Source organism: Ostrinia furnacalis, unplaced genomic scaffold (genome assembly GCF_004193835.3).
Source record: "Ostrinia furnacalis isolate ACB-3 unplaced genomic scaffold, ASM419383v2 OfSCF5196, whole genome shotgun sequence".
Lineage (NCBI taxonomy): Eukaryota > Metazoa > Arthropoda > Insecta > Lepidoptera > Crambidae > Ostrinia > Ostrinia furnacalis.
The window spans coordinates 118397-140366 of record NW_021135435.1 but is presented as its reverse complement, the minus strand read 5'-3'; the positions used below and the strand labels follow the sequence as shown (position 1 = coordinate 140366).

General features: G+C 37.9%; 1 protein-coding gene across 2 annotated transcripts; it reads left to right on the top strand.

Moving 5' to 3' along the window:
- Nucleotides 1-791: 791 nt before the first annotated feature.
- Lnpk (zinc-ribbon metal-binding protein lunapark) lies at nucleotides 792-21575 on the top strand. Of its 2 annotated transcripts, none has more exons than XM_028315699.1 (9): nucleotides 792-1149; nucleotides 9643-9878; nucleotides 10589-10721; nucleotides 11220-11340; nucleotides 12600-12715; nucleotides 14749-14878; nucleotides 15551-15697; nucleotides 17142-17222; nucleotides 19537-21575. In XM_028315699.1, exons 1-9 carry the CDS (start codon nucleotides 1123-1125, stop codon nucleotides 19614-19616), a joined length of 1071 nt encoding a protein of 356 aa, XP_028171500.1. In that variant the 5' UTR covers nucleotides 792-1122; the 3' UTR covers nucleotides 19617-21575. The 2 variants fall into 2 exon arrangements, with proteins under 2 accessions (XP_028171500.1, XP_028171499.1); XM_028315698.1 differs by having other exon boundaries at nucleotides 19534-21575.
- The last annotated feature ends 395 nt before the right edge of the window (nucleotides 21576-21970 follow it).

Sequence of the window (21970 nt, the reverse complement as noted above, 5' to 3'; positions counted from 1 at the left end):
CATATTTCATTGTTGGAGAGTTGGAGTACATATTGAAAAAATCCCTGCCTGTGGTAATGTTTTGATTGCCAGATTGCTTTTAATTAAATACAAAATAAATAATAAAACATTATACTTTTATTTATTTTTTATTTAAAGGCACTGGGTCTCTATCAGAAGGAACTCTAGGGGTGGAATCTCCATTGTTTCAATTTAACGTTCCACCAAACTCAATACGCTTTCAAAGATAACCTCGTAGCCGCTTGCTCACACTTGACATGACAAAACTGATTGACAGTTACCTTTTTCTGCGCATTAGTCGGGTGTTACGTTTAGGAATCACAAACCTTCCGCTCTACAGATTTATACAGATAACATAATATTAAGATTGGTACTATTAATCATCAATAATAATTTGCAGCATCTGTGTCCGGCGCCGACATATTTATATTGAGATGACTTTATTACTTCATGTGAAATAAAATAAAAGAGGTGATTGAGAAAAATGTTTTTACGAGTTTATTAGTTACATTGACACAGCTAAATCTGAGTTTTAGTAGTTGTTAGCCAAACTCCTGTCCTGTAAATTGAGGACACATTTTTTTAAATGAGATAATTTTATTTTCACCTTAATTATATTTCAACTTCCTACGCCAATATTTTTAGTACAATGCAATACAATGCAATATTCACTGCACTAAACTACCTACTGTAAAGTTAAAAAGAAAACATAACCCTCCTTCAGGCGCAGTCGGGGAAAAATAACGATATCTCAAACGTGTCCCAACACTAAAATACATTTTGAAGTTTTCATTTGTGGAATGAAGAATGTTTTTTTGTCCAATATCGCGATTTATTTGTTTCGATGACGTGCTCTCTAATACAAAAATATTATTTTACTAGGATAATAATTGCAAATAATGTGATCTGGTCCTGAATAGTTTAGCGGACAGTTTCCACTGTGAATATTATTAATAAGCCGGAATTTATAGGTTATAAAGTCCGAACGCCAATTCGTCATCAATTTTCATTTGGTTAGCTGTTATGCCAAACTTATTTTTAGACTGTAAAATCGAATTAACGAATCTTAATTAAGTGTTACGAGTGATACTGATTAGTTTTAGCGGAACCTGAAGTGAGAAAATGGGTCTAATCATATCCAGATTTCGGGTAAGTTCAAAATGTTCAACCTTCTTTTGTAACTCGGCCAAAACTATTTTGATAGTGTTATAGATCTTTGGCGGGAATTCAATTGCTCGTCCATGAACTGTCGGTGGTATAACATCAAAAGTTTTCATAATATTCTTGTTCCAATCAAAGTTCTAACAAAAAAACTATGTCATTGTTTTTAAACAACTCTTTACTTGCTACAAATTGTATGTAATTGCTTTGGGATGGTTTTAATTTAATGTGTACCCATTTGAATAGGTCATTATCAATGCAATGCTATCAATAGTATTGCTCGTTAACATATTGTTTAACTTTTCAATACTTTTAACGAACATTATTGTTGTATTTTTAATGCCTACCATCTTACTAAATTGAACTAATATTCTTTGTTTTTAGTTAAATCTCTTACTATTAAAGGTATAACTAAAGGTATGTATTAGTTACCTCAGTATAAAAACAAAGATTCCAAAAATAAATAAACAAATAAACAAAATTAGCGTCTGCCCTATCTATCATTCTGTTTAAATACCTTCGTGGCCTTTAGATCTCTGGCTAATAGACGATAGTCTATAAAGGCTCCTATCATCCTACTAATATTATAAATGCGAAAGTTTGTGTGGATGTTTGTTACTCTTTCACGCAAAAACTACTGAACGTATTTTGATGAAACTTAACAGTAATATTGTTTATAACCTAGAATGACATATAGGCTATAATTTATGACGATGTGACAAACTAAATTTCGTGCGGGTGAAGCCGCGGGCAATAGCTAGTAATGATATAAATAAAAGGACTTTGAGTCCACAACATAAACAATTATCACACACAATTATCATAACATTAAATTGATAAGGAAAAATTATAATTATCTTTGATTCATTGTAGTTTGTAATGATGTTTTAATTTATACTAATTAGTATAATTAATGTGAAAGGACTTGTGAACTCTAGACTACCTTTTAATTAATTTTAGTTCATGGATATTTATTTATTTTGAATAACATTTCACGGTCAAAATAAGTATAATTGTAATTAAATTAAGGCTTGTATTCTAAAACAATTTCTAAAGCTGGATTCAAACTATCCTGTGACTGGTTAGATTCCAATATTTAAAGCGATTGCAGACATGCATAATCCTTTCTTGTGCTTATATTTTTCTTTATGTTTAAGCAACTTTTCGGTATGATACAGACATAAGGCAAGAAGCATGAATAAGAAGTCTGATTTCTAGTACTGACCAAACTTTATTTATTTATCTATGCAGTCTATAACAAAAACCCCATTGTTTATATGTTTGGGTCGTAGCATCGTCAAAAATTTGAAAACAATCTCTATTTGTATTGCTAATGAGTAATAAACGTGGCATTGTGTGAGTTCATTCATTGTTTGTACAATAAGGCTGGGTTACACCATCTTACTTTGACTGTAACAAACGTCAAAAATCTGTCAGACTCCATACAAATACCACCGGTTATCGTTATAGTTACCGTCAAAGTAAGAGGTGCAACCCAGCCTAATGATCATTGTGAGGTGAGGAGAGTCACCATCACTTGTCATTGTTGATTTGTTTGGAGAAAATAGTAAATTTTTAGTATTATTTTCAGCTTAGCATGAATTTTAATACCTAATGTTTTTTATGACATGGAAATGAGTTCTAGGTAGGTAATGTGACTAACGCCCGTATTTACAAACATCACTTACTATGAGGTCTCACAGTGCGCGTGGACGCACAGGGTGACTCGCGAACCAATCACAGAGCTCTATTCAACGCTGTGCGTTCGATTTGCTGCTTCACTTAAGCAAGCATCGTTTTTGAATACGGGCGTTAGTTTATATTTATTTATGTCTTGACTGGCAAGGTTACCAGTCGTGAATTAACCACAATCGTGAAACGTATCAGTGCCGTGGTTAAAGCTTCTAGTAGAAAGCAGACAGAGTATTAATTTTCCCTGTTAATAGCGGTATTTGAACAATTCAATAACTTTATACACTAGTGATGGTCGAGTATCGTTTCGGCTATTGATAAACCGGTTGATGAACTACCGATAGTAGTCATCATTTCGGCTTATGGCAGTCCACTGCTGGACGTAAGTCTTCAAGGAACGCCACAACAAACACGCCAGGTCTACGTTCAACAGTGGACGTCGTATGGCTGAAATGATGATAATGTTCATCATAATATCATTGGGGAAATGATAATGATGATGATGACAACATAATAGATAGTAGCATAGAACTAAAAGTTTCTTGAGGCTGAAAACCGCTACAGTAGTCCCAACTGCGAATGGTTGGTTTGTCTTTAATAGTTCAAGTATGGCTTCGTGCTGATAGAACTTTCTGACTACGTTGTTATCGATGACCTATCAATACTATTATAGGTAGGTTGCCTTCACTACGGATGGTTTCGTCTATCCACCGAGACTTAGCACTATACTGTCTGAAACAATACTAACGGGACAAAATAAACTCATTTTTCTGAGAATGCTACGCTCTAGTGCGTCTGTAACCTTAGTCATACTGAGGCCAGTTGCATCCATACGTTATAATAATATAAAGCATTAATTATAGCTCAATTGCTAGGCGCCTAATTAGAGAAAAAATTCTTTAGGAACGGTGAGCAAAAGTGTTGTTGGGGGACTTCTTGGCGGGAATCTGAAGCGTCATGTTAGCGGTTTTATTTCCTCAAATTGGTGTTTGAGCGACTATTAATGTGTAATAATGGTGGATTATTAACCATTTTAAGTGTTCGTGAACGTGCATGGGTTTGGGCAAGTGAAGCAAAACAGTGCATCCTGATTCGTCGGGTTTTCTCAAGTAGTCCATATGAGGTCTCAGTAAAGCACCACAACTTTACTGAGACTCAAAGGGTGGGAAGGGGTATCATCTATCAACCTTCATTAAATCATTACTTGGTCTCATTTTCTAAAACGTCTCATTTTAAACTTGAAAATGGCACAAATCATGTCGACCTCGACGTGTATTGCCAAGGCCAACATCATCAAAAAAGAAGAAGAAGAAAAGTGTTGGGTTCTATATCCGTTTGGAGCTGTAAATTGTAACAAAAAATCAGAGATTCAAGCTTTTATTGATGAAATTTAACCGCTTTGGAGGGAAGAACCTTAACTTCGAACTCCTATATTCTTCTGATTAATTTCGTTGCGGGTCCAATGACAGTTTAACTTTCCCCCGGGACAAACTTGACCTTCACTGGTTGGGTTTTTGGCGGTCAAGCTGTAGATCCTGGCTACACAGGAGTTGCAGCGGTGGGAACGAGAAGTGGGAATAGTTCCGTTACTCCCCATGCTGTCATCTCGCTTTGAGTAAGAGAGATGGAACTTTCGAGACTTCGGGTACCTATTCTCGAAGTAGTTTTTGACTTGTATGTCATTTCGTCCCTCGCATGACTAACTATCCTATCTCAGTCTTTTGGCGATTTGATAACTCAAGTCCTAACGGACTACAAATTTTTTCCTGCTTCCATTGTCTACGATTTTTTCTATCTGTATGTAGGGTAAACCAGAGAGTGATTGCCCACTGGTAGTGATTGCCCGCTTTAAGAATAATATTGTCAGGTGCTGACTGTGAATCACTCTAGTTAGATTTGAATTTACTAAGTAGATAGATGGCTCCGAGATCAATGTACAGTAGATTTAAAATTTACAATAGGAAACACTAAAAAACAGTTATGGCGGATTTTGTCAAGACGGGTGAAAATGTTAGTCAAACAGGTTAAGACTTTAACAATTTCACTAAAGAATTACTTGCGTAGAGGTTAATTTTTTTCGGAAGTTATTTAATATTCAACTAATGGTGTATAGTCATGATGAAATTATAAGTGTTTTTTCCATTATCAATGAAAATAACTGATAAAATTTGATTTCTAACGGTCATTTTAACGGTGGGTAATCACTGCACGTAAATCTGTATATTTTTAGTTATTGCCCACCATCATTTCAGTTATTGCCATATGTTAATGTATAGTTATTGCCCAGGGCAATTATTATTAGAGTTTTGCCACCATGCAGTAGCAGTGCTTAAGTTGCTCATTGCTAGACTTGTTTTGCAATTTACAGGCATAATTAATATTAAAATGGCTTTTAATGTTTCATTTTCAGTATGCCAAAGACCCCAAAAGTTCAGTATAGCATAGAAAATTTGCAAAAAGCGATCGAAGCTGTACAAGATGTATCCAACAATTTATCTACAAGATAAATTGCTGAAAAACATGGATAGGCTTGAAAAAATTGATAAAAATTCAAACGCAAATACAAAAAATGAAAATCTTACGTTAAATCTACTAGTGAAAATATTAATTGTAAGGAAATAGATACACCTATAGGTAAGAATAACCAACACTAATTGAAAATTCTGAGCAACCACTTGAACTGATATCAAAGAAGATAAAAAAATAAATACATATAAAATTTACACATAAAATTCAAGTTTTTGCGTCATCTATGTTTTGAAGTAGATGATTCTGTCTCTACCGATTCCGACTCATCAACATCAGCTCAAAAAATATTTGATAATATAGTTAATAAGGCCAAACGCAATTTATTTTAAAATTTTGAAGACTGTACTACTAGAATTTAAGTTTAATGTTTTGTTTATTTAAAGCCTATTTTGTCATTTTAAAATTGATTATTTTGTTTTAAGATACTGGGCAATTACTGTGCTTTGATGTGGGCAATTAGTGTAAGTAATGGGCAATGACTGTACTTTTTGGAGGATTTTAAATTTATTTCAATAATTTCTAAGTTACGTAAGTTTTAACTAAAAACTGTTAATATTCTGTTTAACAGTTTATCGAGTTATAAGAAAAAAGTCATAAATGGTCGACAATTAAAATACTTTCTTTAATTTTTCATCTCAATGTGTTTGAATTCTTTAAGTGGGCAATAGCTATACGGTTTACCCTACCTATTTTTTCTCCCACGAGGTCCGTAAAGTATAAACAGAAACTATATAAGTAGTTTTTGACTTGTATGTCATTTCGTCCCTCGCATGACTAACTATCCTATCTCAGTCTTTTGGCGATTTGATAACTCAAGTCCTAACGGACTACAAATTTTTTCCTGCTTCCATTGTCTACGATTTTTTCTATCTGTATGTACCTATTTTTTCTCCCACGAGGTCCGTAAAGTATAAACAGAAACTATATTTGAAATGACCTAACTGAAAACCCCTGGTTTTGAGAAAGTGGCAAAACTGAGATAGGATAGTTAGTCATACGAGGGACGATTTATAACATACCTAAGGGCCTAAAAGAACATACTACTTTCTTTCCGCGACGAACCCTGCCAGAATTCGGTCTGGTGCTCAAATCATTTATCATCAATCATTTGGGTACTGAACCGTGTAAAATTCTAACGTAGACGATCTCTGAAAATGGCTAACTTTCAACAAAAATTAATAATATAAATAGCTATTAAATCACACGAAACTTATGATCATGCTTTCGTAATAAAATTCTTGTAAAAATAATAATTCGTAATCAATAATAAGAAATTTTCGGAATTAATGTGTCTAATATACATTACAATACATTACTGTTGCAAATGTGTGAAACTCAATGTACTGTAACAGACATCTCAAAATACAATACACTTTAACAGTTTCCTGTACATATACAGGGTGTTAGGTAAATGGGTATATGAGCCGACACTAGCCTATGTTAACATGGGCATATAAATGGTATGGTGAAGTCAGAAAATTTATATCTTAATTTTAATTATTTTAATTTTCATATAAATCGGATTTTATAAAATTAATTTTGTATGAAAATTAAAATATTTAAAATGATGATATCAAACTGACTTCACCATACCATTTATATGCTCATGTTAACATAGGGTAGTGTCGGTTCATATACCAAACACCCTGTATAACTAGTGGCCGCCCGCGACTACGCACGCGTGGATCACATTTTGCCTCCTTAGGGGTTGGATTTTGCAAAATCCCGTCTTAGTGATCACCTACGTTCTAAAAGGAACCCCCGTGCAAAATTTGAGACTCCTAGCACTTGTAGTTTCTGAAATTTCGTGATGATAGAAATACTTCAAAGAATACAATTTAAAACAGTCCCCTGTTATCCAACAGAAGTCCTAGCAAACAGTTCTACAATACTTTGAAAGTATGATCCATTACCTAGGTATTGTAGATTCCACTAATGGATAGAAAACACCGATTAGCTTTAAAACAAATTGTCAAAGCGAATTCAAATGCTCGATTTTGAAGAGAAAGGTAGAGTACTTTCCATCTTACTTTATCTCGGGACCTCATGCAAAACTAGGCCCTATCGTCTATGAAATAAAGGTAGATGTCATAACGACACCAGCTTCGCAGTCATGGCCTAGTTCCACCAGACTTGACTTTCAAACGTCCACAATGAATTTGGTGAGCGAATTGATAGTGAAAACGCGCAGAATGTTACATCACTGTTATTTGATACTAGCTTTTACCTGCGGATTCACTTACGTAAATTACGACTAACGGGACTATTCCTACCGGTCGATGGGTTGCATGAAGTGGGAAGCATCTACGTGACAAAATATCCCACCTCTCGTGCCCACCACTGCAATTCCTGTGTAACCAAGATCTACAGCTAGTTCGCCAATAAAATCCAACTAGTGAGGTCTGGTAGTCCCCGGGAAAAGTTCAACTGGCATTGGACCCGCAACGAAATTATCAGAAGAATTACTGGTTGGGTTTTTATTGGCAATCAAGCTGTAGATTATGGCGATACAGGAGCTGCAGTGATGGGAACAAGAGGGAATTAGTCCCGTAGATGTCTCTTTCCACTTCATGCCAGCTTTCCACATCCTTCATTGTTGTTTACCAACTGGTGTCAATTTCTCAATCTTTTTGTTGAGATTTTTTCCTAAATCTTAACAATGGCCTATTTCATAGGTTTCGTTCGACAATGTCACAGATAAAGGGCAGTGAGATAGATAAACCAAGATTGAAACCTTGTGCACTCTTAAAACATTTTCTCGCCTGTCATCTTAAGAGTCTTTTAGACCGAATGATAGATAGAACGAATTCAAGCAGGAGAAGCACTATTTTGGAATGAAAGAATAAAAAGTTTATTTGGCACAGTACAAACCATCAATCACTTTGAAAACAACAGCTCATATCACTTTAAAATAAATCTAGAGACCTATCCCTAAGTTTTCCCTGGAATGACAACACAGGAGCATAAGTTTGCCTGTAATAATACCTTCTGACGAGTCGGGTAAAAACCGAACGAAACCGCGGCCAACAACTACTCATGTATAAATCAAACTAGCATGTCCGAATGAAATAATACACCCGACAGAAATAGACTACACTCTTGATCTGAATTCTTATTACCGTCCATTGAATCACACTTATGACCGATTAATGTGTACGTCGATGAATTAATCATGAGATGCGCACGCGCCGATGGCATTGCAGCTAAAATGGCTTCCGAGTTTTTATTTAACTGAATTAAGTATCTTCTGATTAATTTCGGTACTGGTCCAATGACAGCTTAACTTTCCCCTTGGGACAAACTTGACCTTCACTGGTTGGGTTTTTATTGGCGCTCAAGATCCTGGCTACACAGGAGTTGCAGCTGTGGGAACGAGAGGTGGGAATAGTCCTGATAACTAATTTAGTCTATAGTCTTCATAAACATACTTTTTATTTACATATTTTGCCTCGGGCTGTTATTCATACAACACACGTGGCTAACACACAGCATACCTTTTGTAGGTGTATGACGTGGGTTGTGTAGTGGGCAGCATAGCAAACTTACCATTTGTGCAAAAGCGCACTTATCTCAAAGGCATAGAATGCCACAAGAATGCCATAGTGTATAAAGCTGTGACGTCTGTCTGTACAATTGTATTGTCCCCTTTACAACGATTGTGTAGACAGCCTCTATTCTTTTGCTTATTTAAATCCACCTATTATTATACATCCCATAGTTGTCGGTAATGAAACGTACCGACATCTATTCCAGAGGTTGCAGGAGGCAGGTTAAATCGTCGTATCTGTTTGGGTGATTCCTGAAATGTATTAAAAAAGTATAAAAATATGTTCATATTCTTTTTCTGGCACACCCACAGAACATGCTTTCTCAGTTTGAGATAGAATGACACTGCAAAATGTCCAACGATATTTCTAAAGCAAGCTCAGCTGTCTAAATAAAAACCATTGTCTATGTTAACCAATCGAAGAAACGAAAATATAACCACACCAGATTAGATGATTCTGCGTACAATATCCAAGAACTTAAAACCCAAAACTCACATTATTTCTGCAAGTAGGCTTTTAAATTACCTGTCCCAGTATTAACCCTACCACTGGCACGGGACAGTAAAATTAAATGCTCTAGTGCTGAGAAGAAGCAGCGCTAGAAACTCAGTCACTATTTCCTGCACTTGCATAGAAATAAAAACCCTAAAAATATCCTTCCCCGTTTTCTACGTTAAGCAATTGAAGACTAACTACCTCCATTTCTCCCCAGCGCAAGAAAACCACCACAGAAGTGCTGGAGACCCTCGAAACGAAGATAAAAAGCATCGAACAAGATGGGCAGTACAAGGAGCAAACCCACAAGAGGGTCATAGGCTACGTCATGGCGTATTCCGTAGGCCTATACGTGCTATTCGCGATATTATACTACTTTATGTACGTGGGAAGGAGTCACCATTGGCTGCATTCACTGTTATACGCCTCCCCGTTGCTGGTACTGCCTGTGTTGTGAGTATAGCATTGTAAACTTTATACATTTGACATAAATCATAAAGGTAGCAGGGAGGAGGGATGAAGCACATGATGTCGTGACCAAGTGCTCAAACAACTGCACGCGGGAAGATTTAATGAATGGTACTGACAACGCCACTCTTGTAGCGAAGTTTTGGTCTGACACTGTATAGGTTGGTTGTCGATACGACCACAGGCTGCTACCGAAAGGTCATGGAAATCGTTGGGGGAGGCCTATGTTCAGCAGTGGACGTCCTATAGCTAAAATGATGATGATGACAAGGGACAAATATCTTACCGTTGACCACACACCACTCTTCCCGTGGATGTCGTAAGAGACGGATAAGGGGAAAAATATGGGAACATTAGGCCTCCCCAACCCGTCTGGCCAGGCAGCGTGGGGAGTGTAGGTTAAATCACCACTTGCCTCTGGTAAATTAGAGAGGAGTCCTCCTCAGTGGAGATATGACATGATGATGATGATGATGATGATGATCCCTCTTAAAGCAAGTGACGTAGCACCAAAGTGATTTTACAGGGTATGCCATGATCTTCTCATGGTGTGAGCCCCATATAACCTGCTATGTCCCCACATGAATTTAAAACATTCTTTCTCGTCAAAATAAGTTACAACTAGATTCCCAATCATGGGTTAGGTTAGGTTATGTTTTTCAAATGTTAACAACAACCGTTTTATTAACTTTCAGAGTAATATTCCTACGATCCGGTATATCCTGGTACTACAACTGGACACTGAACAAGAATAGAATAAAACTGAACAAAATGCGGGAAGAAAAGAAGAAAATACTCGAAGAGGTTATGAACACGGAAACATACAAGGTATGATAATTGGAAAACATCTGAATTAAAAGGTATTCTATTCCCACCACTGCTATTCCTTTATTTACAGTGCGGTCGTTAACAAAACCACCTAATAAGGAAAGAAGTAAATTCATCTTATATTGTGTACCTTTAAATTCCTTCCGGGTTCGGAAACAGTTATTTCCGAAAACTACTCAAGCATTTGTCACATTGGATGCGGTCTGTGGTCAGGTCAACTTGACAATTTTCTTTGCTCGTGCCCGCACTGTCAGAAAGGAAACGAAAAGAAAGGAAACAAAAGGAAATTATTGTTTGGGTTTTATTAGCGAAAGCAGGGACAAAGATATGGGAATAGTCTCATACCTCACTTTTTGTAGATTTTATTATTTCTATTGTAACTTTTCTCTGAGTTTGGGACTTTTTTAAACACCTTTTGCTTTAAATTAACTGTAGTTTTTTCTTGTTTTTCTGTAATTTTTGAATTCAGTTTGTCAAATAAAGATATTTCTATTCCAGGTCGCCAAAGAAATCCTGGACAAATACGGGAGCCCTGAGGAGCAGTCGAAAGCGTTGAAACCGTTCCAGCCGACCACAAACGTGCCTGGTAAACCCCCTAGCCCGCTATCGCCAATCCCAGGTAGACCCCTAGAACCTTTGTAGTTACTAAAGCCCGGTCTGTGAGCACTTAGAATTTTGTCCAATGACCCCAAGCTATTACCCATCCTTATCGCTCGCGCGTAATTATATTGCTGTCGCGACTGTGCGACGGGCGCCCGCAGTGAGTGTGCGAGCGCGACAGCAATATAATTACGCGCGAGCGATAAGGATGGGTAGCTTGGGGTCATTGGACAAAATTCTACGTGCTCAGGGACCGGACTACAGTATACCTTAGTATTTATTTAATTTATGATTTACCAGCTATAGTATTATTTAATGGTCAAATAATATAAGTTATGTGTGAATAATCATGCAAAAAGAAAGACTAATCTGCTGCTGTCTTTCCTGAATAATTCGCCTTTTCAAGGCGAGAGTGAAAGGCACTTACAGGGCAGATATGTACCATCCTAGACTGCATCTCACTTAACATCAGGTGCGATTGCGGTCAAATACCTGCCTTATTGTCATGCATAAAAAAGCTATTTTTGAGAAGTGTTTACACTTAAATGGCGTTGTATTTTTGACGTCACCAGTTGGCGTCACAGTTCGTTGTCCTAGTGACTATGACAGTTGTCAGTAGTGCAACGAACAGTGGCGCCATCTGGTGATCGGTAACGTGACAAATTATTAAGACATTTGCACATTGGATCGGCCGATCTTTCATACAAATTACAATACCCGGCGATAAATATTGCACAGCGACCTTTAGAAAGAGACAATCGGCTAATTTCGGTTTCGTAGAGCATTATCACTGTCGAAGCTGTCGCACTTAAATAATGACTGACAATGACGTTTTGTCTAAGTGTAAACAAACTTTATTTTAAATGTGTGCAATTGATTTTGTGAATTAAATTGCTAAAAACTTTTGATAGTCGTGAAAAAAGTGGTTTACAATGTGTTAAAGTATTTGTCGAAGAGAAATACTAAGAGTTCGGACAATATTTTCATTGAATAATGTTTTGTCAATGACGTTTTGTCAATCGTATATGTAGTGTGCGACAGAGATAACGCTCTACGAGCCGAAATTAACCGATTCTCTTTCCAAAGGTCGATGTGAAAATTTATTGCCGGGTACTGTAGAATCGGGCCCAGTTATCGGCCGACTAAAAGTTTGTAGTCTGCAGGGAGTCTAAAGGAATCTTTTTAACTTTTTGTATTGAATATAACTCTATCCCCTTGTGATACAGTTTATTTTCCCCTGACCTTCCACTATTTAGCAAGCAACCCGTCTCGTTCTAGCTACTCCAGGCCAGTTGAGACAGCGACAATTGGTTCTGCAGAGCTCCACGCCGATTAGCAACAACGTTGGACATGGGAACAACGCGCTTGCTGTTTACAACGGACCTAGACTCAGGGTAAGTTCATCATCATCATCATCATCACTGCTGAACGAACATAGGTCTATGTTCATCATCCTATGTTCTTCTGATAAATTAGTCACGATAGCCGAACGGTGAAGGGGTCGGACTGGCCGACTCGTGATCCGGGAAACGCGGGTTCGGTCCCCGCCGCCGCTCGACTATTGTGGTGAGCTCACTCGTGACACAAGCATATTTAGCTTAGCACGAGGGGCTAACGGGACTATTAGTAATTTGTGTAATAACAAATTACTAATAATCTTTAACAAAAACATCACTGCCGAACATAGGTTTATGTTTATCATCCCATGTTCTTCTGATTAATTTCGTTGCGGGTCCAATGACAGTTTAACTTTCCCCCGGGACAAACTTGACCTTCACTGGTTGGGTTATTGGCGGTCAAGCTGTAGATCCTGGCTACACAGGAGTTGCAGCGGTGGGAACGAGAGGTGGGAATAGTCCCGTTTTTAATGGTATAATAACATAATTTTAGTCAGATTTTACTGCTAAAACATAATAAAATAATCGTATTTCTATTAAAATGAAGTTAAAAGTCAGCGTTAAAAGTGTTGCTAACCTTTTGCTTAATCAGTATTATAAATATTGTTAGTGATTTATAATTTTGTATTATTTATTATTTTGTTGCGTTATTTTATTTATTAACTGCACATTGAAATGCCAGTATTTGTATGTCATTATTCAGTCACGTGATATTAATACTTTCTATCTCTACACTTTGGTATCAACAATTCAGCAATTAATGTAGTTTTGGTAGATTTTCAAATAGAAATATGTTTTTATTAGTGTTATATGAATAAGTTATTAATTAATGATATATTATTCTGTTTGGGATCGTGTCTGAAGTTGTTATTATTAAGCAGCTAGTAAATTCTGCTAATTTGGCTTATAATTTTGGTTTTATTTAAGTCTTAGTAATATTCATGATATACTGGACACGTAATGAGGGCTATCGTTTTAGCGCTCACCAGTTAGCGCCACTGTAGAGTAAGGTCCTGTCACTTGCTAGCAGCGAAGACAGTGGCACCAACTGGTGAGCGCTAAAGTGGTAGGAGGACTATCGCATTTGCACTCATCAAGATGGCGCCACTGTAGAGTAAGGTCCTGTCAATCGCCAGGGGTGCCAACTGTTAAGTATAAAAACGATAGCCCTCCTTGAAGTATTAATTTGATGTCCATTTCGGATCAGCTAGTCCAGATGATGATTTGTCCCATTTTGGTACTTTGGAGAAGGTCGTGCTCCTGCAATGGAGACTAAATGACCTAATTTGAAAATCCCAACTAATATTATAAATGCGAAAGTAACTCTGTCTGTCTGTCTGTCTGTCTGTCTGTCTGTCTGTCTGTCTGTCTGTCTGTCTGTTACGCTTTCCCGCTTAAACCTCGCAACCGATTTTGATGAAATTTGGCATAGAGATAGTTTGAGTCCCGGGAAAGAACATAGGATAGTTTTTATCCCGGTTTTTGAAACAGGGACGCGCGCGTTAAAGTTTTTCTGTGACAGACAAAATTCCACGCGGGCGAAGCCGCGGGCGGAAAGCTAGTTATAAATAACTTGAAAAAATCGAACTGCCTAAGGCGGGAATTGAACCCACGACCTTCCGCTTGCCGGGCGACTGCTCTTCCAACTGAGCTACTTAGACACTGGATGTACCCGTCGAAATTTTCGAAATTATACTTACGAGCAAAAGTATGGAATCACCCCTTTATGTTCCGAGCGGTCTTAAGAACTGAATGACTATGTATTGTATGTATCTATGGTATCAATTTTAAGTTTATAATATCTCCTTTAAAATGGTACCATTTTTATTGATCTTCTATTAATCATTTAGTTTTTATGATCGCTCGGAATAAATAGGGTGATTCCATATTTTTGCTCGCGAGTGTAGTTTGAGATGCAACTCTTACCGCTAGAAATTAAATAACTAAATGACCTTTCGATGATTTTATCTTGTGTGCTCCTCAACCAAAAGACTGAATGACTTGCTGATGATGATGTCTTCTCTTTCCAGTCGGATCAGCTCCCGCGGCCGCTTCCTGACAGGAACCGGTCAGCGCTGGACAAAGTGGTTGACTACCTGCTCAAAGACGGTCCGGGCAACAGGATGGCGCTTATTTGCCGGGAATGCTCTTCGCACAATGGTGAGACTTGTCTATGGTTCTTGTAGCTCTATGGTCTGCTGCTTGTCTATGGACAAAGTGGATGACTACCTGCTCAAAGACGGTCTGGGTCTTTGAACAGGTAGTGTAAATAGAAAATTTGACATCATTCCCCAATAATTCGAAATCACAACTTTTCTAAAAAAGACACTGCATTCTGGTCTTAAAAACTTAATTAAATTTAAATTACCTGTAAATTACGATTTTTGGTCGCATCTTAATTGAAAAAAGTAGTTTATTTGAGTTGACAAAATAGTGACGTCACTGCTTGTAGTGCCATACAAAATCTATGGGAGAGTTTCGTTTTGACAGTTTTAAAAAGTACGTCTATTGATTGGTGGTGTCAACATGTCTATTGTCCATGAGGGCACACGCACACTACATTAGATCAATGCCGCTCGGATTGCTCGGATCAAACTCCCTGCGCTTGTCTCGACCAAAAATTGGTGGGGCGCGTCTTCGTGGATGAAACGATCTATACCTCCCTCTTGTTAAATGTGTAAACACTAGACAGAAAACGCTTGTCAGTCTATGGTTCCCGCGTTTCCCTGTGACCGTATACTTATTCTATGGTGGTGAATTTTCAGTAAACTAAAGTATGGTTATTTTTCTATAAATTGACTATTTCTTACATATAATAATGTCTTTACCCAGGCATGGCGATGATAGAAGAATTCGATTACGTGTCCTACGCGTGTGCCTACTGCGGGAAGTTCAACGCGGCCCGTAAGCAGCGCCCGCATGCCCCCCTACTAACGCCCGTCAGAGCCCTGCCCGCTATACCTAGGAGGTCCTTAGGTGGTGAGTATATCAACCTAAAGAGGACCCTTAATGTCAGGTCGCTAAGCGGTGAGTAAAGTGGACCCTAAGTGGACTCTAAGTGTATGAGGTGAAAGCCCAGAATACGCTGTCACATGGTCTGCTAATAAGGTTGGTTTTGGCAAGTTCAACGCTGCCTACCGAGGAGGTCCCCTACTAACGCCCGTCAGAGCCCTGCCCGCTATACCTAGGAGATCCTTAGGCGGTGAGTAAAGTGGACCCTAAGTCTACGAGACGAAGGCCCAAAATTGGCTGTGGTTGAGGATACCATAAGGTTGGTTTTGGCAAGTTCACCGATGAGGTCGCTAGGCGGTGAGTAAGGTGGACTCTAAGTATATGAGACGAAGGCTCAAAATTGGTTGGTTTTGGCAAGTTCAACGCTGCCTACCGAGGAGGTAGCTTGACGGTGAATATAGCAAACCAAAGTGGACTCTAAGTGTATGAGACGAAGGCTCAAAATTGGTAGCCACACAGGATACCATAAGGTTGGTTTTGGCAAGTTCAACGCTGCCTACCAAGGAGATCCCCTACTAATGCCTGTCAGAGCCTTGCCCGCTATACCTAGGAGGTCCTTAGGCGGTGAGTAAACTGGACTCTAAGTGTATGAGAGGAAGGCTCAAAGTTGGTTAGTTTTGGCAAGTTCAGCGCTGCCTACCGAGGAGGTCCCCTACTAACGCCCGTCAGTGCCCTGCCTGCTATACCTAGGAGGTCCTTAGGCGGTGAGTATGGCAACCCAAAGTGGACCCTAAACGTATGGGACGAAGGCTCAAAATTGGCTGTCGTTTGGGATACCATAAGGTTGGTTTTGGCAAGTTCAACGCTGCCTACCGAGAAGATTGCTAGGCGGTGAGTAAACTGGACCCTAAATGTATGGAATAAAGGCTCAAAATTGGCAGTCGCATAGGTTACTATAAGGTTAGTTTTGCCAAGTTCAGCGCTGCCTACCGAGGAGGTCGCTAGGTGGTGAATATAACCCAAAATAGACTTTAGTTGGATGAGAAGAAAGCTCAATACCTACTGTCGCATTGTCAGCTAATAAGGTCAGTAAAAAATGGACTCATAAGCAAATGACTGGACGCAGTATTTGCACTTATGGCTTTGTGTTGTTATACATGAAAATCCATTCTAACCGATTGTACATAATGGATCATATAAACACCCATTTGTGTGATACTACAAGTACACTTTAAGCTTGAATATCTGAAGGCTAGTTTTTATTACAACATAGCAGGACGCTAAAGTAGATGTTTGTCTTCTTGTGTTGTCCTCAAGCAACTGCTCGATGTACTTAAACCAATGCTACAGCAGACAGCAAATTGAACCCTAACTGAATCATCTGGGCTAAATTGAAGTGTTTAAAGAAGTTATGTCTCTGAATTAGTTTAGTTGGTTAATTGTGTCAACCAGCAATTTTTTTTCTTCTCAGGCAGCGGAGACGAGTCTTCCATCGCTAGCTCGGGCAGCGAAAGTGACGACGAGAAAAAAAATGACGTTTCTAAAGTACCAAGTAAGTACGATTTCATTGACACAAACATAGAAGTTAAGGTCGTCGCACATTTATCAACTCGGAAAGGGTTCGTAACCGTATCAACTCGTTGCGGTCAGTATTTAAAATAAATAATACCAACCAAACACTAAGATTAAGCTCTATGTTTCTAAAGCCTGTTGTGGAGACAGAAGTAAAAACAGTGGTAATGTCTCTAAAAAACACAAAAGCAGAAGGATTTGATGAAATATGTACTAAAGTTCTGAAGGATTGTGTGAGTGAACTTATTACTGTTCTAACTCACCTAATTAACTTGTCTTTTTCCTCTGGCGTATTTCCAGAACAACTTAAACTCACTACTGTAAAACCTTTGCATAAAAAAGGTAACGAGGATGAAATTGATAATTATCGTCCTATTGCCATCATATCAGTTTTTTCTAAGATATTTGAAAAGTGTTTCTACAAACAGCTGGTTGAATACTGTAACAGGTTTAATTTATTACATAAAGATCAATACGGATTCCAAAAAAATAAATCCACCACTTTGGCCATACATAGGTTTTTGGAAACTGTTTTAACAGGTATAAATAATAAAAAATTGACAACTGGTATATTTATTGATCTGTCTAAGGCATTTGATCATGTATCACATCAACTACTAGCACAAAGGCTTGATATGATTGGTGTACGGGGACTCGTGTTGAAATGGATAATGTCATATACTAGTAATAGAAAACAATGTGTAGTTGTAGATACATTAAACAATAAAAATGAGATAATATCGTGCTCATCACAATATAAATATAACCAATGTGGTGTACCACAAGGTAGCGTATTAGGGCCAATTTTATTTATTATATACATCAATGACATTTTTAATGCAACTGGACATCATCAATGTATCGCATTTGCAGATGACATATCTATTACAGTAACCTCAAATAACATAGTGACAGAACATGAGAATGACGTAAATGCAACTATTAATGACATAATTAAATTTCTTGACATGCATAGTTTAAAAATTAATCTGACTAAAACAAAATATATACAATTTAATAAATATAAACATATTAATCTTGACATTAAATATAAAGATATAGACATTAATAAAGTAGATCAAATTAAATTTTTGGGAATAATAATTGACAAAGATCTTAATTGGAAAAACCATATAGATAGTATTTGTAGCCGTATCAATTCATTTGTATATGCTCTAAAGTGTGTCAGATCAGTCACTAATCTAGGTACGGCAATCACGGCCTACCATGCTTATGTGGGGTCTTTATTACGGTATGGACTATTGATATGGGGCAATAGCCCTCATATCAATAGAGCATTTATTGCTCAAAAAAAATGCCTTAGAGCAATGTATGGTGTTCCCCCGCGTACGTCCTGCCGTCCTCTATTTAGTCAGACGCAATTACTAACTCTGACTTCTCTTTACATATTTGACACATGTGTATTTGTTATGCAGAATAAGCACTTATTTAAACGGGCATGTGATTACTATCCAAGAAATAGTAGAGATGCAAACAGGTTGGTACTTCAGGTCACCCCAAAAACAGTGCAGTACAAAAATAGCTGTTTGATCATGTGTATTAAAATCTATAACAAAATACCCAAAGAATTTAGGACATTAAACATTTGTAATTTTAAGAAACATTTGAGTAAATGGTTGCTTTCACTGACACTTTACGATTTAAAAGAGTTCTTTGATTTGCTGTAGTTTTGTTCATCTTTAGAATCGTCGCTAATATTGTGGTGTTTCTAATTTAACTTTTGCATGCTAATAATTTTAGCTAAACATGTATAGTTCTCACTGTCTGTACCTAACATCTTTATACCATGTTTAATTGCAAATAAATGATTATGATTATGATTAAGAATACAAAAAAGAGCTGAGCCGTATCGTCAAACAGAACCGTTTTTTGCAACAATTTGACACTTCTTTAGCACTCATTAGCACACTGAAAATATGAGCCCTGAGACTTTTCCAGATTTTACGTGAGTGAAATGGTGGATGTTTATATGAAATAGTGCTTTGGAAACGTGGTGACTCGTTGAGTGATTGATTATTGATACAAAACAGTGAAGTAATCCTGACCACTGACACACAAATGACATCCAGTGTCATGCAAAATCGGTTTCGTTTGACAGCTCGTGGTTGTTGCTCTATTCCGAAGGAATATTAACTTTATGGATAGAATAGGGTATTTTTCCGTATACCTTAAATATTTAGTACAAGCTTTGCTTAGTTTGGGACTAGAGGCGCAGTGTAAAAATGTGAAAGGATATTTATTTATTTTTAAAATTGTTTTTTTTTTTGCAGCAGGCTCCGAACCGGAATCCGACCGGCCCCCTTCGCCGTCCGAAGGGGACCCGAAATCGGCCGCCGAGAAGAAGCAAGACTGATCCATACCACACCAGACTCAGGGTATCCCGGGTATCGGATACTCTATCGGTATCCACGGATACCCGGGGCTTAGATTGATAACGCCTAGATGGATTGTGTTCATACAACGCTTGGTGTAAAGTGAGGCCAATGACGTCATTGTATAGTTCGCGCAACGAGTGTTGAGCCGATTAACACAAGCAAAGATTTGTATCTGTCGCACTGAGCTCTTGCGTAATTTGCCTGACAAGTGCTTTCTGTCTTGCTTGCACACTTAGCAAGAGCGAGCTAGTGTGTTCGATATTTGAACTTCAATGTGTTGTGTGTGTTCTGTATTCAAATATAACCTCAGTGTGAGTAAATGATCGTCTCAACTCTTGCTGTGCGATCTATACATAAATTTTCACTAGTGTGTGATTTTGACAACTGTCAGAACGTATGAAAAAATGAGACAATGGTCTAGTTTAAAGTGCCTCGCTTTTCTTGTGCTAACTCGGTTTCTAGGCGTTATAATTCTATGAATTATGTGAGCGGGGATACGGACATTATGTGAGAATGGGGGCTATATCTTCTTTACTCAAAAAAATTAAAACCAACTCTCGCGAAAGTGACGCCGCCCTGGTGGCGGAAAATGAAAGCCCCATTTAGGACATATCCCAATACCACAGCTACATTAGTTTCGACAAAGAACCGAAGTTAGCAGAGTAGTGTAGACACTTCGTGTGCAAACTTCGGCTGCAAGCCTTGACTTGGGCGTAATTAAATACCCACAATAATCTGAAGTCGGGCGAGGCGAGGCGAGGTTTGAAGCGAAGTGCGTGTCTACACTATCTTCTTCGTGAGTAGTGTAGCTGAGGTTTAAAATTCGGACACTCCGTGCTGTGTGCGTTACAATCTAAATTATTAGCAAATTCTAGATAAAAAAATACGGGCGTGAAGTTTAGGAAAGTATCAAAATTCGGATAATTAGAATTTAGGTTTGTGTCAATCGGCTGTTTTAAATTGGTAGCACAATATCCTAAGTATAAAAGATTATATTGACATCATAATGGATACAATTCGGGCTATACAAACCAGTTGGCGCCTTTGGCGAGAGGTCCTTTTACTTGATAGTGGCGTCAACTGGTGATCACTCAAACTATCGGACACACCATATTTGAACTCACCAGTTGGCGCCGAGTTGGCGTTGAGTGAGGTCCTCTTAGTCGAAATTGGCGCCAACTGCAGGTAAGCACTTAAATGAGAGGCTTTTTTTAGAGGTATTTTTACTACCAGTTGGCGCCACTGGTGTAAATAGTTGTAACACTAGAAAATGGCGCCAATTGGTGGCGCATATACCTAGCCACATTAAATGTCCGACCGAAATATTGAAAAGTTTGGAATATCTTTACAATTCAAGTTTGCTACACAAGATGGTTTGGATTAGTCATGTGATTGTGCTAGTTGTAAATAGCATCACGTTCGGTGTTCATCTGCCAATAATCGATATACAGGGTGGCCCAGACCAGATGGATATTTTTTTTTAGAAAGTTGGATTAGGGACCAATCAGGCTCCGCACGAAAAAAAACGCTTCCTATTATTTTATTTGAAGACATGGAAATATATATTTTTTGTTTTCTAATGATAATTTCTTTTTTATTGCAACTTAGACACTGTACTTTCTCAAAAATCATAAAACTCTCTCTCAATTCAGAATTTCAGAATGATATGCAGCAAGATAACTATTTTGTAAGAGTGACTTGGTTCGAACTTTTTGTTGAGCTCGATTAATTATAAAATAAAGTGATTCTCAGCACTTTTTTCCTGCTGGGGTCCTATATGTCCCTAATCCTACGTTCTAAAAAAATGTATATCCGTCTGGTCTGGGCCACCCTGTATAAACTTGAAGACATCTGAAGTAATAAGTTTACCTACATTAGACAGCGTATCAACTCAGATTCTGAACCTTATTTCAAAGACAAAAGACCCATTTAGGAAATTAGAAAAAAATCTTACCAAGACCTTTTGGCTACTCTACAAAGGATAAATTGTATAAAAAGAACCGTAACTAAAGCCCGGTCTGCGAGTACGTAGAATTTTGTCCAATGACCCCAAGCTACCTTTGTGCGACGGGCGGCAGCAGTGAGTGTGCGAGCGCGATAACAACATAATTACGCGCGAGCGACAAGGATGGGTAGCTTGGGGTCATTGGACAAAATTCTACGTGCTCGCAGACCAGATTATAGTTATACAGATGAAGCAAATTATGATAAAATAGATGTGCTCAAAGAAATCTTTTAAATTACAAATAAAATACTTTTATACGTCTTTGTATAGTCGTCAGCACATCAGACTATTCACAAACGACGCTTGCTGAAGTGAAGCAGCAAATCG

Coding starts and splice junctions, on each gene's coding strand:
- Lnpk (XM_028315698.1), top strand. CDS start 1,123: ATGGGTCTAATCATATCCAGATTTCGG. Junction 10,722..11,219: donor TGAACACGGAAACATACAAG/GTATGATAATTG, acceptor TTTCTATTCCAG/GTCGCCAAAGAAATCCTGGA. Junction 15,698..17,141: donor ACCTAGGAGGTCCTTAGGTG/GTGAGTATATCA, acceptor TTTTCTTCTCAG/GCAGCGGAGACGAGTCTTCC.